Below are 14,400 nucleotides of genomic sequence, written 5' to 3' on the forward strand. Positions count from 1 at the left end.
TTGGAATGTTATTAAAACGTTTTTATACCCTTTATATAACCCGACATTTAAACGTTTTCTGTAAAGCATTTTTATTTGCTGAGCAGTAGATTATCAAAAAATGTTTTTAAGGTTATGAAAACGTTTTATACTCTTAATATACCCTTTATATAACCCGACATTTAAACGTTTTTTGACAACCTTTTATAGCCTTTTGCGAATGATGTCGAAAACGTTTTGTGTTTGCTGGGGTTGCGGAAAAAAAAATGTCAGACTTTGGGAATTTTTGTTCTACAGGGGAGCCATTATTGCTACCAGGAAAGAAAATGACCTACCATCCTACTTGGAAGGGTCCTCTGCCAGTAAAACAATGGTTTTTTTTACATGTGCATGACCTAAATCTACTTTAACAAACATACAATGACATTTAATGCCGCGCAAAACGCTTTTTTTAAAACTTTTGGTCATTTTTGACAATATTTTCAAATGAACTTTCAGAAATCTATCCTACATTTCCAATAAAGAAAGGCAATTTAAACATGTGATAGTTAAAAGGACACTCAGAGCCCGGGAGGGTAACTTGGTATTCTAGTCGGGTAACCATGCAAGTTACACAAAAAAAAACAACTGAGACCTAATAATGGGCAGACATCCGGGCCAAAAAGGTGGCAGTCAGCAAGAGAAAGGTGTCTTTTGAAAAAGTAGGCCTATTACACAAACAACACTTTTGACCCTGACTGCTGCCCAAATGTCTAAGGATTCTTTGTAACTCGGATGGTTACTCAGCCATGTAGCAAAAATTTAAGATTGTTTCCAATTCTTGGGGATATCTACTATATAATACATGTCAGAATCACTGAATGCCCCTGTAATTACCTATTCAAATTGTAGAAACATGAAAAGGAGCCCAGTCATAGCTGCTTGTTCATCTGAGTTTTTCAGCTAACAGACAATCAATCAAGAAGGTTGACCAGCTTCCAGTGTTTGTTAATGGTTGAATGGACTGGTTGTCCTCCAACTCCAAGATAACCCTTTCAACGAAAAGCGTCGTCTTAGCAACACACCCAGGGTTGCACATGTTAAATGAGTAAATTGCTGCTATGTAACAACTGAAGGCACCAATTAAGTCCTGACTTGTCGCAACCACCACCCCATCAGCAACTGTGTTGAACTCTGTTGATTCTGTCACCTGGCCACTGCAATGAATGACAGGGGAAGGCATTTCATCCTGGAAAAAAAGTGACAGACCTTTTTGATGAGATTTGAATTTGATTTAAAGAGAGTGTAAGACTATCATAAGTGACATTTTTGTCAAAATTGAGGTTTTTGCACTAAGTGAAAGAGGAGGCCATTATACACAATTTAGTATGTATGTTTGAAGTGAACGTTTTACTCAATTTTGAAGTAATTGACATGAAGTAATTCACATGCTTGGGCCTAAAATACATCATAAGTGAAGTTTTTCACCTTTTGGTCATTGCTCTTGGTGCAAGATCATCGTAAGTATCTCTTGCAAGAAAACAGGGCTCAAAATAAGCAGGGGCAGGGGGCAATTTTATTGCCTCTGTTACCAGTTTGTAAACATACCTATAGACCAGGGGCAATAAAATGTAAAAAATGCTCTAAGTTGCCCCTGGTTCATAAATCCTTATTTTGAGCCCTGCGCAGAAAATATTTCAATACCGTTGATGCAAGACCATCATAAGTGCAAAAGTTTGTTTTCTTATTTTCTTCCTAGCTGTTTAATTTTTCAAACTGAAATTTGTTTAAAATAGTAAAGAATATGTCCATGTTTTATTTTGTATTGGATTTGTTTACATGGAATAAGATTAATAATCGGAAGGGGTCGTGGCCGAAAAGTTAGAGCTGGACTCCGGTGCAAGAAGTTGGATCATTGTCCAGGGTTCGAATCCTGTTCACGTCAAGTTCCTTGTGCCCTTGAGCAAGACACTTCACTCTTACGTGCTTGAATCGACCCCAGTTAAGAAAATGGGTACCGGCATTCTTTAATGCTGGGAAAGTAACAGACTCGCTGTGATGGAGGTGTGGTGATCCCTTTATATTAAAACAATGGCGTCTAACATAATTTTTTTAGATAATATCATTCTTATCCTGTTTGCAAAGTTTGAATTTGATAGGTGGTTCATATTTTTCAAAAACAAGGAATTATCAAAAAGTAGGATTTCACCTAAAACGTGATGATGTTATCGTGATGTCATCAAAAATACAAAAATTCAAAGAACAGGGTTGGTTCATTGTATGGTATGAATGTTTAATGCCACAGGCCATCAGAAAAAGAGGTACACTCCAAAACAGTTAGGCAAGAGAGCCACCTTAATAATATATAAATTTTGATTAGAAAGTTTAAATACCTAAAACTATTTATTTTTCACATCAGTTATGAGATGATGTGTGCTGTAACATTTGTGTAAAAAAAACTTCTGTAAAATTGTTCCAAATGCACTTACAATGGTCTTGCCCTCAGCCCACGGATGATCTACCATATCTAATAGAAATCAGGCAATAGCACTGTTTTAAATGGAACAGTGAGACCGCAGATATATTGTTCTATGCAAAATCAAATGGTTTGCCTCTTTCTATTTAGGTGGTAGATAATCAATAGTTTTATTTTAGATTATTATTATAGATACAAGGCCAATTCAAAATACAATATTTATTACCTTTTATTCAAATTCTTCAACAGTATCAAGTGCTATTTGGTCATGTTGTTTATAATTTTTGCATATTCTATTCCCATACTGTAAAAAACCCGTCACGTTAAACTAGTGTTATCTGCCTTGGGATTTAGGGTTTGGGAATGTCTGAGGAAAGGGCAGCGCTAAATGAGATCTTGTTGTCATAGACACTTTTATTAACAGTCTGGACCCCTAAATTGTGGATTTAGTCTATCCAAGGGGTCCAAAATTAGCCCAAAATGCAATGTTTTCTTTTAAAATCACATCACTTTCAATGTTTCAGAAGTAATTGGACCCCAAGATTTAACAGGTAGCGCTAACCCTGGTCTGAGGGGTTCACTTACAGATTCTCCGCTCTCCTTAGGCTCCTTAAAGATGTTTCCAATCTTCTCCCTGAACATAGTTGGTATCATGACTATGGCGGCTCTTGTTACAGCATCTGCAAAAAGGGAAGCTTCATTTTGAATGTCAAGCAATTCAATTTATCCATTATGTGAAAAAATAGGAATTAAAGCTGCTCTGCTCTATCAAAGGGGAGCTATTTCTTCTACATTTATACACAAGTATTTGTAGATTTTCCACTTCATATTCATTCCACAAAGAAACTTGAATATCACCGTTGAATACATTTCTGTAATAAACATGACAATGTCACAAAATTCCAAAGAGGAAAAAAAGAAAGAAAGAGAAATCAAAATAGATGATGCGGTGAAATTCATAGATGGATGCCAAAAGTAATCATCTGTATGGTTGGAACTTGGATGCCATGGCGATAGCTACTAGTCAGTGTCCGAATTAAGAAAATATAAGTGGTTGTCCGTGGTTGTAATTTTTGGTAGTCCATAAACTACAGAATCTGAAACACTCCTACAGGCTGTATCAAAATGTTTAGTACCCATCAATATCCGGAATAACATGATTGGGTTACATTTTCACACGTAACATTAGATGTACCTGGAATGGTATATTATAGCTCTGTAGCTACATCATATTATACTCAAATGATGTTGTATTTTGTATCCACTATTGCAACTAGTTGTAACAGCAGCCCAATCAAATAACTCGTCAAACTGATGAGTTCTAAACATTTTGATACAGCCTGTACTTATGACTCATATTCATAAAGTGTACTAAGTGTAGTAAATTTATGAACAATTACCCTTAAATATTCAACAATTTACTGGCTTTGTCAAGTTTAAGCAAGCCAAACTGGCGGAAAAAGTGACTTCGGCTGTAGATCCTTGGAAGGATCCTTGCCGGACAACCATAATTGTCGAACACTGCTACCGCTACTAGTAGTTGGCAGCATTATGGTGACCAGTGCTAAATTTTTAAATACGCTATGTGAAATTACACTCATTACGAGTAGTATACATAAAAGGCCAGTTTCAAGAGGCGTCAGCCGACAAAATCTGATCATTAATGATATGTTGAATGAGATTGTCATTCGCATACCTTGATATTCCTTCTGGTCCCTCTGTACAGGTATCTTATCGGAAAGAGTCTTAAAGTACTTAGAAGTACTTTTTGCCTTCAAACTTCTGCCATATTTCACAATCGCCATACCAAACTTCTTGAAGCCATTCTCCAATTTGTCCTGGTAGCTCTGGCCCTCTGACGTACCAATGAGACAGTCCATTTCAGCCATCAGCTAAAAAGATAAGCAAGCCAAATTGTATCAAAGTTTAACTTTTATCTGCGTGTGGAACAACTGATAATTGTGTATTGCCTAAGTTGTACGAGACTGTTAACACACTACCGAGTCTAAAAACAATACCTTTATTTTCATCCTTATATCAAGCAGTTAATGTTAATGTAAAAGACTGCAGAAGTAAGCCATTTTGTCCCCTTTTACCTGCCACATCTATGAACATCAACATGGATTTAATATTATGCACAGTTCTATTTACTGTGTGTCATTATGTAGCATTTATCATTTAACAGTTGTCATGCCACATTTAAAATAGAACGATTATGATAATTTGAAAGCAGTATTAAACTTGATTTCAGTTTTCTTGGTTATTTAAATGTGTGTGTGCAGATTCAGCTTATTCTTGGTGATCTCATATTAGCGGCCTGCTGCAGATCTTTGAATAAATGTATGAAATCACTGAAACCCTGATGATATCTTAATGTCTTTGGCTTTTAGTATAGGCCGATGTTAAAGCACTGTGGTGAATCGTGAAGGCCTCATTTTTTTTTTTATAAATATTTTGCAAGCATTGTAAATATATTAATCAAGCTTATCAAAGTATGAGGATACAGTTAACTATTTTTTGAAACACTTATGACCAACTTTGAGCCAAACCTGTTGTGGTCATAATGTATGTGACTCTACCCAAAGATCATGAATCCAAGTCCCATGGAAATACATCAATATACAATGTACCGGTATGTGGATACAGTGATCAATCTTTAACCAAGATTACAGCTGATATAAACTACATGATATGTACAGAATGAGTGATCACATCTTTCTGAACAAAGTTCGAGCAAGACAAAAATAATCACCTCCAAATTAAGGCTCCCACTTCAATCAATTGCTTCCAGAAAGATCTAGTGCAGTTCTAATTTCTAGCATCAACCTACCTGTGATTCGTTGAATAGCCACGGGTAAGTATCCTTGATGTCCTGTATTGTTGCATTTTGTTCAACTATCATCTTCCTGCGCGAACACAATGTCATATCCATCCCCGTTATGACACGCTGAATGTCGGGATACTTCTTTTTCTTTTCTTCTTGCATTAGCTTCACGTGCCTCTCAATGCTGGCGTTGTCTTCAGATTTTGGCATTGAAGGTAGGTAATTTAATACTCCCCACACAGGTGGTGCAGTGCGTGATTGAACTTGATTTAAGTTGATCTTGCTTGGTGGAGTTACTTCTTTTCTGTCGCCAAACAAAGTTCATGCCTGTCAGATCTGTCTTCTTCATTGAATTTCGCTTATTTTGGAAATAGTAGGTAAGCTTCTTCTTGTACGAGTCCTGCAATTACAAAGGCAAATACTTATTAGAGAACGGAACTTCATTGGATTTAAACTGACAGTCAAAATTTTTCTGGTGCATGAGCCATGTGTATAAAGTTGCACTCCGCGTACTGCGTCTTGCACTGTGCGATATGCATTTGATGAGGTAACGTGCACATCGCCTGATCCATTTTTTCACTGGGAAAATTGTTTTCATGTTTACCATCATTTTAAAGTCATTTAATGTATTGAAAATTCACTGTAAGACATTTTTGCTATATTTTTCTATTGAGTATGAATTAGGTTAATAAATTTGCATTCAATTTTACTGGTAAAATTAAACAAACCAATGCACTTGCACTGAATTTTGATGCTTGTCCAATGCACTCGGGCATCGGATGCACCAAATCCCAGTGCGCGTCCACTGGACTTATCCAATTTCACTCACAAAAGTAAATGCGCATTTCTTAACCTATAATCATTTGCTGCATGAATTTGAGCCCTGAAATCGGTGGGCTACTGAGCTGGGTTTCCACCACAATTTGACAGAAAATGGGCTGCGATCTGACAAGTTTTTCTGTGGTACGGTGCGAGGAAGTTGGCTGGGAATTGCTCTATACCTACCTTGCGGCTGCCAAAATTTACACTATTTAAGTTGTAGTTGAGGCTTTGGTATCTCTTGAAGAGTTGGTCTATCAGGAGGGCATATTCAGCAGGCTTTGGGTACACGCTACAAAAAGAAAAATATGAAATACTCAGAGAGGTTGCAGTGCAGGGTGCAGTTTTGGTGCTGCACTAAAAAAAAAAATTAAAATAGTTTGGATGCAATACAAAATAAACACTAGTGAACCAATTGAAGGTAGGAGCAATATAGTGCTAACCCACCCATATTTTTGACCACCTTTGTCTGGTTTTGAAATAGTGCATTTAAAACATATATTATCGATACAACTGTTTAAGTGATTTTGGTCAGAATATCTCTGCTTCATTGTAATTATCATCATATTGTATTATTTTCAGCCAAATCAATATGCAGCTAATTTGCTAAGATCATCTGTAAGAACACTCCTAAATGAGTGAATGTCTCAGGTCATCTGGGATCACTGAATTCATATTCCTTGGACCAAGTACCGGTACTACAAGATTTGGCATTTTGAGAAAGAAATATGTATGTCAGCTAGCTAGTGTTTCCAGAAGCTCAAAATTGTAATGTGCAAGACCATGGGGCAAGATGGTACACTGTTAAAAAAAAATTAAACAAGTTGTTTAAAATTTTAAACAACCACAAGTTACCAGGTGAATCGCTCAACTCTTGTTTAAAAATTAAACAACTCAAAGTTGTTTAATTATTAAACAGTTTGTTGTTTAAAATGTTGACCAAGATTTAAACAACTGTTATTTAGTGGTATAATTAAACAACTTAGTTGTGTAAGCCTAGATTAAACAACATTGTTTAAATTTTGAGCAACTGTGTTTATTTACTGCTTTCCTGCACAGCGGGTTGTTGAAAACAAATTACTCAAAATTTAAACAAGTGTTGTTTAATTTTTAGCACAACATTGTTTAAATTCATATTAAACACAACTCATTTAATAATCAGAAGAGTTCATAATGCATGTAATTTTTGCCAACAAAATTTATTTGAACATTTTTTCATCATTCACAATTTATTTAAACATTTTTTCATAATTCTTATCATTATAATAAATTATAACATTAGAACAATAATCAATGCCATATAGAGCACTGAGCACCACACCAGTGTTGGAAATAGCTGGTATCGTGTAGCAAAATGCTACACAATTTTGGAGTTGAGTTGCATTTTTATGCCATAGACTTAAACACTGAAGTATGTGAATGTACCAAGAGAAAAGCAATGAAAGCAATTTTTTGTTACGCATAAAAAAATGCTTAATTCCAACACTGCACCACACACATTTCCATTTGGAAAGTTCATAGACCCCTGCCAGTGGCGTAACAGAGGTTGGTTGCTGAGGGGGGCAGCCCAAATTTTCCTGGTGAGCATAATTTCTTCCCGGTAAAAAGGTTGACCCAAACAAATTTTTCAATGGTTAGAAAAAGTGACAAAGAAAAAAAAAAAATATAATAATAAAATTTTCCTTAATTTTTCCCTTTCCTGCCATCCTTTCCCCCTTTTACTTTGTTTCCTTCCCTTTCGCTCTTTCCCTTCCTCTCATTTTTCCCAGTGGAGTAAGTTGGATTTCTCGATCAACACCTTCAGGGGGCACTGTCCCCCCCCCCTCCACCGATGTTACGCCACTGCCCCTACTATACTACACTGCATTGTCAAAGAGGAATTGCATTGACATCGGTATTCACAATAAAACATTTTGACACCAGTCTAAAACCTCTGTTGGTGCTTTGTTTGAGTTAAATCTCATATTCATTAAGCATATAATACATAATTTCATAATAGGTCAAAGCAACTAACACTGAGAAATTTCAGCTTGGTGTTCAAATGTTTTACTAACCATGCTAACAAAAATGCACTCCCCAATTTTGCCTTATGAGAGCTGCACTGAGCACCACAAATCTTAAATTGGAAAGTTCATTGACCCCTACTACTACCACAGCTACATTGTGCAATGAGGAATTGACATTGCTATTTAAGGAGGTGGTATTGGAGGCATTTTCTAGAAATTAGGAAATGCTTTGAGCATGTTTTAAACAGATTAATTGAGTAGGGTAAAGTACACTGATCAATATGCCTTTTGTTTGAAGCAAATCGGACATACGGTTTCCATAATACATCAAATTATATTTTCTTTGTATCGTATTGTTTTTATCAATAATCAATATAGTTAATGAGCTAAAAGGACTGTAAAGGCTCATTAATATGTAATTTTGCCAATATTTTGCTAAAAATCAATGCATAAATATTCATGGTACTTTTATTTTGCATACTTTTGCCCTGAAACTTTTAGTCAGTGTTTCTTATATGTTCTAATGTATTATATAGTGAAGCCGCCCCCTAATTTGCATATTTAATGAGCTAATGTGCATAAATGCTGATTAATTATGCAAATTAGGGCGGCTAGCTCATTAATTATGCATAAATTATCTGGAAGTCATTAGGAACACTTTGACCAAGTTTGAAACCAATATTCTATTAAATAAAAATGTTATGAACAAATGCATTGAATTTGAGCAAAATATTGGCAAAAATTACATATTAATGATCGCTTTCAAGTCATATTAGCTCATTAACTGTATTGATTATCGATAAAACAATACAATACAAAGAAATTTAAATGTATGTATTATGAAAACCGTATGTCCGATTAGCTTCAAACAAAGGCATATTTGTCAGTGTTCTCTGCCCTACTCAATTAATATGTTTAAAACATGAATAGAGCACTTCAAAATGCCTCCAATACCACCTTAATAATAAAACATTTTAACACCAAACTGAAACCTCTGTTGGTGCTTTGTTTGTGTTCAAATCTCATATTCATTAAACATATAGTACAATATTAGAATAATCAGAATGTCATTTCAATGATAAAAATTGTGAATACATCCATTGCATACTAATGTTTTTCATTATAGATGTCAGCTCAATAGCAACTAACATTGGAATTTAAGCTTGATGATCAAATGTTTTACTAGCAAAAATGCACTCTCCCCAATTTTGCCATAGAGCACTGAGCACCACACAAATCTCCAATTGGAAAGTTCATTGATCTCTACTACAACACTGTGCATTGTCAATGAGGAATTGACATTAACAATAAAACATTTTGACACCAAACTGAAACCTCTGTTGGTGCTTTGTTTGTGTTCAAATCTCATATTCATTAAACATATAGTACAATATTAGAATAATCAGAATGTCATTTCAATGATAAAAGTTGTGAATGCATCCATTGCATACTAATGTTTTTCATTATAGATGTCAGCTCAATAGCAGCTAACATTGGAATTTAAGCTTGATGATCAAATGTTTTACTAGCAAAAATGCACTCTCCCCAATTTTGCCATAGAGCACTGAGCACCACACAAATCTCCAATTGGAAAGTTCATTGATCTCTACTACAACACTGTGCATTGTCAATGAGGAATTGACATTAACAATAAAACATTTTGACACCAAACTGAAACCTCTGTTGGTGCTTTGTTTGTGTTCAAATCTCATATTCATTAAACATATAGTACAATATTAGAATAATCAGAATGTCATTTCAATGATAAAAGTTGTGAATACATCCATTGCATACTGAGCACCAACTAATGTTTTTCATTATAGATGTCAGGTCAATAGCAACTAACATTGGAATTTCAGCTTGATGATCAAATGTTTTACTAGCAAAATGCACTCTCCCCAATTTTGCCATAGAGCACTGAGCACCACACAAATCTCCAATTGGAAAGTTCATTGATCTCTACTACAACACTGTGCATTGTCAATGAGGAATTGACATTAACAATAAAACATTTTGACACCAAACTGAAACCTCTGTTGGTGCTTTGTTTGTGTTCAAATCTCATATTCATTAAACATATAGTACAATATTAGAATAATCAGAATGTCATTTCAATGATAGAAGTTGTGAATACATCCATTGCATACTGAGCACCAACTAATGTTTTTCATTATAGATGTCAGGTCAATAGCAACTAACATTGGAATTTCAGCTTGATGATCAAATGTTTTACTAGCAAAAATGCACTCTCCCCAATTTTGCCATAGAGCACTGAGCACCACACAAATCTCCAATTGGAAAGTTCATTGATCTCTACTACAACACTGTGCATTATCAATGAGGAATTGACATTGCTATTAACATAAAATATTTTGACACCAAGCTGAAACCTGTTGGTGCTTTGTTTGTGTTCAAATCTCAAACATGTCTCAAGAAGAAGTTGGTGCAAATATCTACATTGTAGTATTAACACTTGGTCTCACAGGATACACGACCAACAAACAAGCAACATTACCTCAACTTTAAACTTTATAGTGCTGCCTCACCTTGAAGTCTCGAAAATGAAATTATGTATTTACAAAGTTACAACTTTATAGGCATTGTGGTTCTTGAGTTATGGCGTGATTTCTTAAGGTGTTACCGGTATGCGTTTCACGAACCGTAAATCGTAATCTCCTTAATGTTTCTAATGAACATTTGAATGAACACTTTTCCCTCATTCCTCTTCAAGTGATTTAAGATAGGTTCTAAATTCCCTTACAGAACTTGATGTTGCATCACCAGGTAACTGATACACCACACTTTGCAAGAACTGCCAGGCAGCAAAGTATTGCTCTTGGTATACTACATCAAGGACATAATGCAACTTGAGTGCATAATCAATGGCTTTGGTCATGGTTGAACATAGTACTCCTTGCCGTTCCACAATGACAAAGGTTTGTAAAGGCTTTGTGCGCGACCCCCCTATGATCAGGATGAATGGTTGTGGTCTTGTTTTCCCGGTCGATTTGGTTGATATAGTATTCCAAGTCTGTACCCTCCTAAAAATAAGAAAATTGAAAAAAATACAAATATTTTAAGATGAAGCAGGGCAAAGCATTGAAATATTGATAGCTATATGTACACAAGGTCATGCTGTCAAAACATTAATATGAAGCTATATTAAGGTGGTACTACACCCCTTGATAAATTTGTGACTATTTTTGCATTTTTCTCAAAAAATAATAACACACTGGTAACAAAAGTTATGTATATTATAGGGGCAAGGAATCCAGTTACTACACTGGAATTTCAGTGACTCAAGACAAGCCGACGTTAGGCCAAGTAACAAAAATTACATGTATATCGTCCCAGCCCTCACCGATTTTGGAGATTTTCAAATATTTTTGTTATTTTTCCCATTTGCTCCCTTACTTTATTAGTAAAAAATTAGGTCTTTTTGGGAAAAAAATCCATATCTTCAATATGAAAGGACAAAATTTTCAATTGACCATCGGCTTTTCCTCCCTGCTACATACACTTTAAGAATATGTCATTAGATTTATATAATTTACTTCGAGTACTGTTATATATCAAATTTTTATAATTTGTCATAAAATTTGTATTATATTGTGATTTTCAAAAATGAAAATTATTTGATATCAGAAAGACATGTTTCAGTATTCAGAATGCAATTCGATAGGTCTGAGGTGCTCTCATGTCCCACAAAAAAATACTGTCGAAGCATAATAAACGCTCATTTTAGATCCCTTAAGATGAGCTTTCCCACTTTCAAATACATTCTCCAACATATACTTGATATTCACACCTGTCAACAATGGTCAACTGCTGAAAATGCTTGCTCAAGCATATGTGTCTCCTGAAACAGGTCAGCTAGTCTTCTTTGATGTGTTGTATAGTGAAAATCTTGGTGGGGGAGCAATATTTGTTCAACTCATTTTTTTTTAAATTTCTTCCATTACACATCTTTGGTTTTCTTCACTATCGCATCAACTTTTACCAAATGGTATATTCTTACAGACAGACTGGTAACAACTATTCCATGTTAATTATATCATTAATATTATTTACATACATGCTTTGGGCTTGTGCACACAAAGTTTAGTCTAGTCTACCCTAAAATAATTGCTTGTTGTTTGTTAGCTGTATACAGTTGCCACTGGACAGACACAATTAAGCATATTCATGATTCTATTAAATACCGTACGACCACTTAATTTCGCTTGCAATTTAATTTCACAAATTTTCACAAAGATAGCATTAATTTGCTCAATTAAGTTTGCTGTAAATTATGAATGATTGACAGTAAGTTACATTAATAATAATAATAATAATACTTTAATTTTATATAGCGCATTACATGAAAAAGATCACAAAGCGCTGAACAATAATAATAATACTTAAATTTTATATAGCGCATTATATCAAAAAGATCACAAAGCGCTGAACAATATTAAAACAAAATATAAAAAAGTACAGATGAAATATAAAAACAAAATCAAAAAATTACAGATAACATATAAGAATAAATTAGAATGAAAAACAAGATAATCACAAGATAATATAAGATAAATGAAAAATACAACAACACCAAGATGGGTATTATGCAATGAAGGAAGGAAAATGAGAGGAAGAAACATGAACATTGCAATAACCATTAGGTATTGCTAAACCTACTTTTTTTTTCCAACATAAGTCCATCTAATATACTTAAGATTCTCTTGGCTTGTATATGATGAATAACAAGAATGGTGCCAATTAACATTAATGTTTGTGAGGTTTGATAAATCTGATTCAAGGCGATTGTAAACTTGGTCATGCTAAAGATTCAGCGCAGAAATAAAAAGTTTCTATTGATTTCTTTTTAGCACTTCTTAGCATATCACTAGCATCTAGTTGATAATGTTGACAGATCGCACATTTGTTGAAATTGGTCCGCTTTGGTGGCAGAAGACTTATGGGAGGCTCGTCATTGGATGAGATATCCATGCTACAGGTTTGTCTATGGAGAGAAAGCTTAAGAGAATGGGAAAGAATCAAGTTAGCAACAAATATCTAAAAACTAAATTACAAAACACTTACCTCCATAATTTAATATATATTTCTAAACAATTTAAAACATGTTTAACTCAAATAATTACTTGAAACAAAATATGTTTTCCCTTTGTTGAGATGAGCTTGGCGCACATTTTTACACTTTTGTGGAATGTCCCATTTTAGTATGTTTTTTTTTACCAATATGCTCATTGTTAGCAATGTTGCAGTGGATCATCCAGTTGAAAGAATTGACTCTGTGTAGGCTCTTGGCATAGCCCAACTACTTCGCTTTCAAAGCAGTAAGGTCCTTGTTGATGAATACCTTGCTTTTGGTAGCGTAATTATCCTTTAGTTTCTTTCTATTCTACATCAATTTCTCTTTAGGTAGATGCAATAAAACCTTGCACAAAACTTGTCACGCACCTGTCTTATCAACTTTTCCCGCTCTATGGACAGCGGAAATATCTTAACAACTGAAACAGTCAACTTGACATCTTGAACCTTAGCACCCAATTCCAGTGATCCTCACTGATTCCCTTCTTGAATACTGTTCAAGATTATCATTATCATATACGGACAACAAAACCAGGGATTGTAGTTTGTTTTACCTCCCTTACCACGATGGGCTGCATTTGGTACAGAATTCTGCTGCTGTGTGGCTAAATACTGGGCAGTTGCATCATGAACTATTTCCACAATGTTTGGAGGAGCACTGTCCTTTATCTCAGAATCACCTTGCATTTGGTTTATTTGCTCCTCTAAATCAGGCCTAAACTTCTTCACAATATCTTGTTTAACAGATGTTGAGGCCAGATCCACACGTTTACGATTTACACTTTCCGCCATCTTGACCAGGTGGTGAAATCAAGTTTGCCACCTCAACCCTCAATCATAGGTCGCATGATGAGGTCAATCAGGTCACCACCACCACTTATCTATTCTATTTTTTTAATCACTGATAAAATCACAAGTTAACTTTTTTACACCATGATGCTGGAATTGCTGATTGTGGAAAATGGGACAAAAAATGAAGAATAAAATGAAAAATTACACACCAATTATTGTTTTTTATTCTTTAAATTTTTACCAGAGGGCAAGTACAATTATATTTTGGTCTAATACAACTGCTCTGCTCTTTGAAGCAGTCTCACCTCTTTGCTTCCTTTCCTTCTCTTCACTCGCTTCATCTTGGAATGTTCTCTTCAGCATACATATTCTCGTAGTCTTGTCTTCGAGTCTTTCTTTTGTGATGCCTTGTGTATCTGATTCGCTATGGCTCT

At 34.9% G+C, this 14,400-nt stretch overlaps 1 protein-coding gene and 1 pseudogene across 1 annotated transcript; both read right to left on the minus strand.

Annotated features, from left to right (window-relative positions):
• LOC140163008 (uncharacterized) overlaps nt 1-14,400 on the minus strand; it is a 301,006-nt pseudogene that overhangs the window by 168,708 nt on the left and 117,898 nt on the right.
• Nucleotides 905-13,966, minus strand: LOC140168525 (uncharacterized). The gene is given in 8 exon segments (XM_072191928.1): nt 905-1,207; nt 3,020-3,114; nt 4,131-4,326; nt 5,265-5,510; nt 5,512-5,658; nt 6,264-6,369; nt 11,121-11,124; nt 13,729-13,966. Coding segments are annotated over 8 exon segments (1,335 nt in total).

Source organism: Amphiura filiformis, chromosome 1 (assembly GCF_039555335.1).
Source record: "Amphiura filiformis chromosome 1, Afil_fr2py, whole genome shotgun sequence".
NCBI classification, from domain to species: domain Eukaryota; kingdom Metazoa; phylum Echinodermata; class Ophiuroidea; order Amphilepidida; family Amphiuridae; genus Amphiura; species Amphiura filiformis.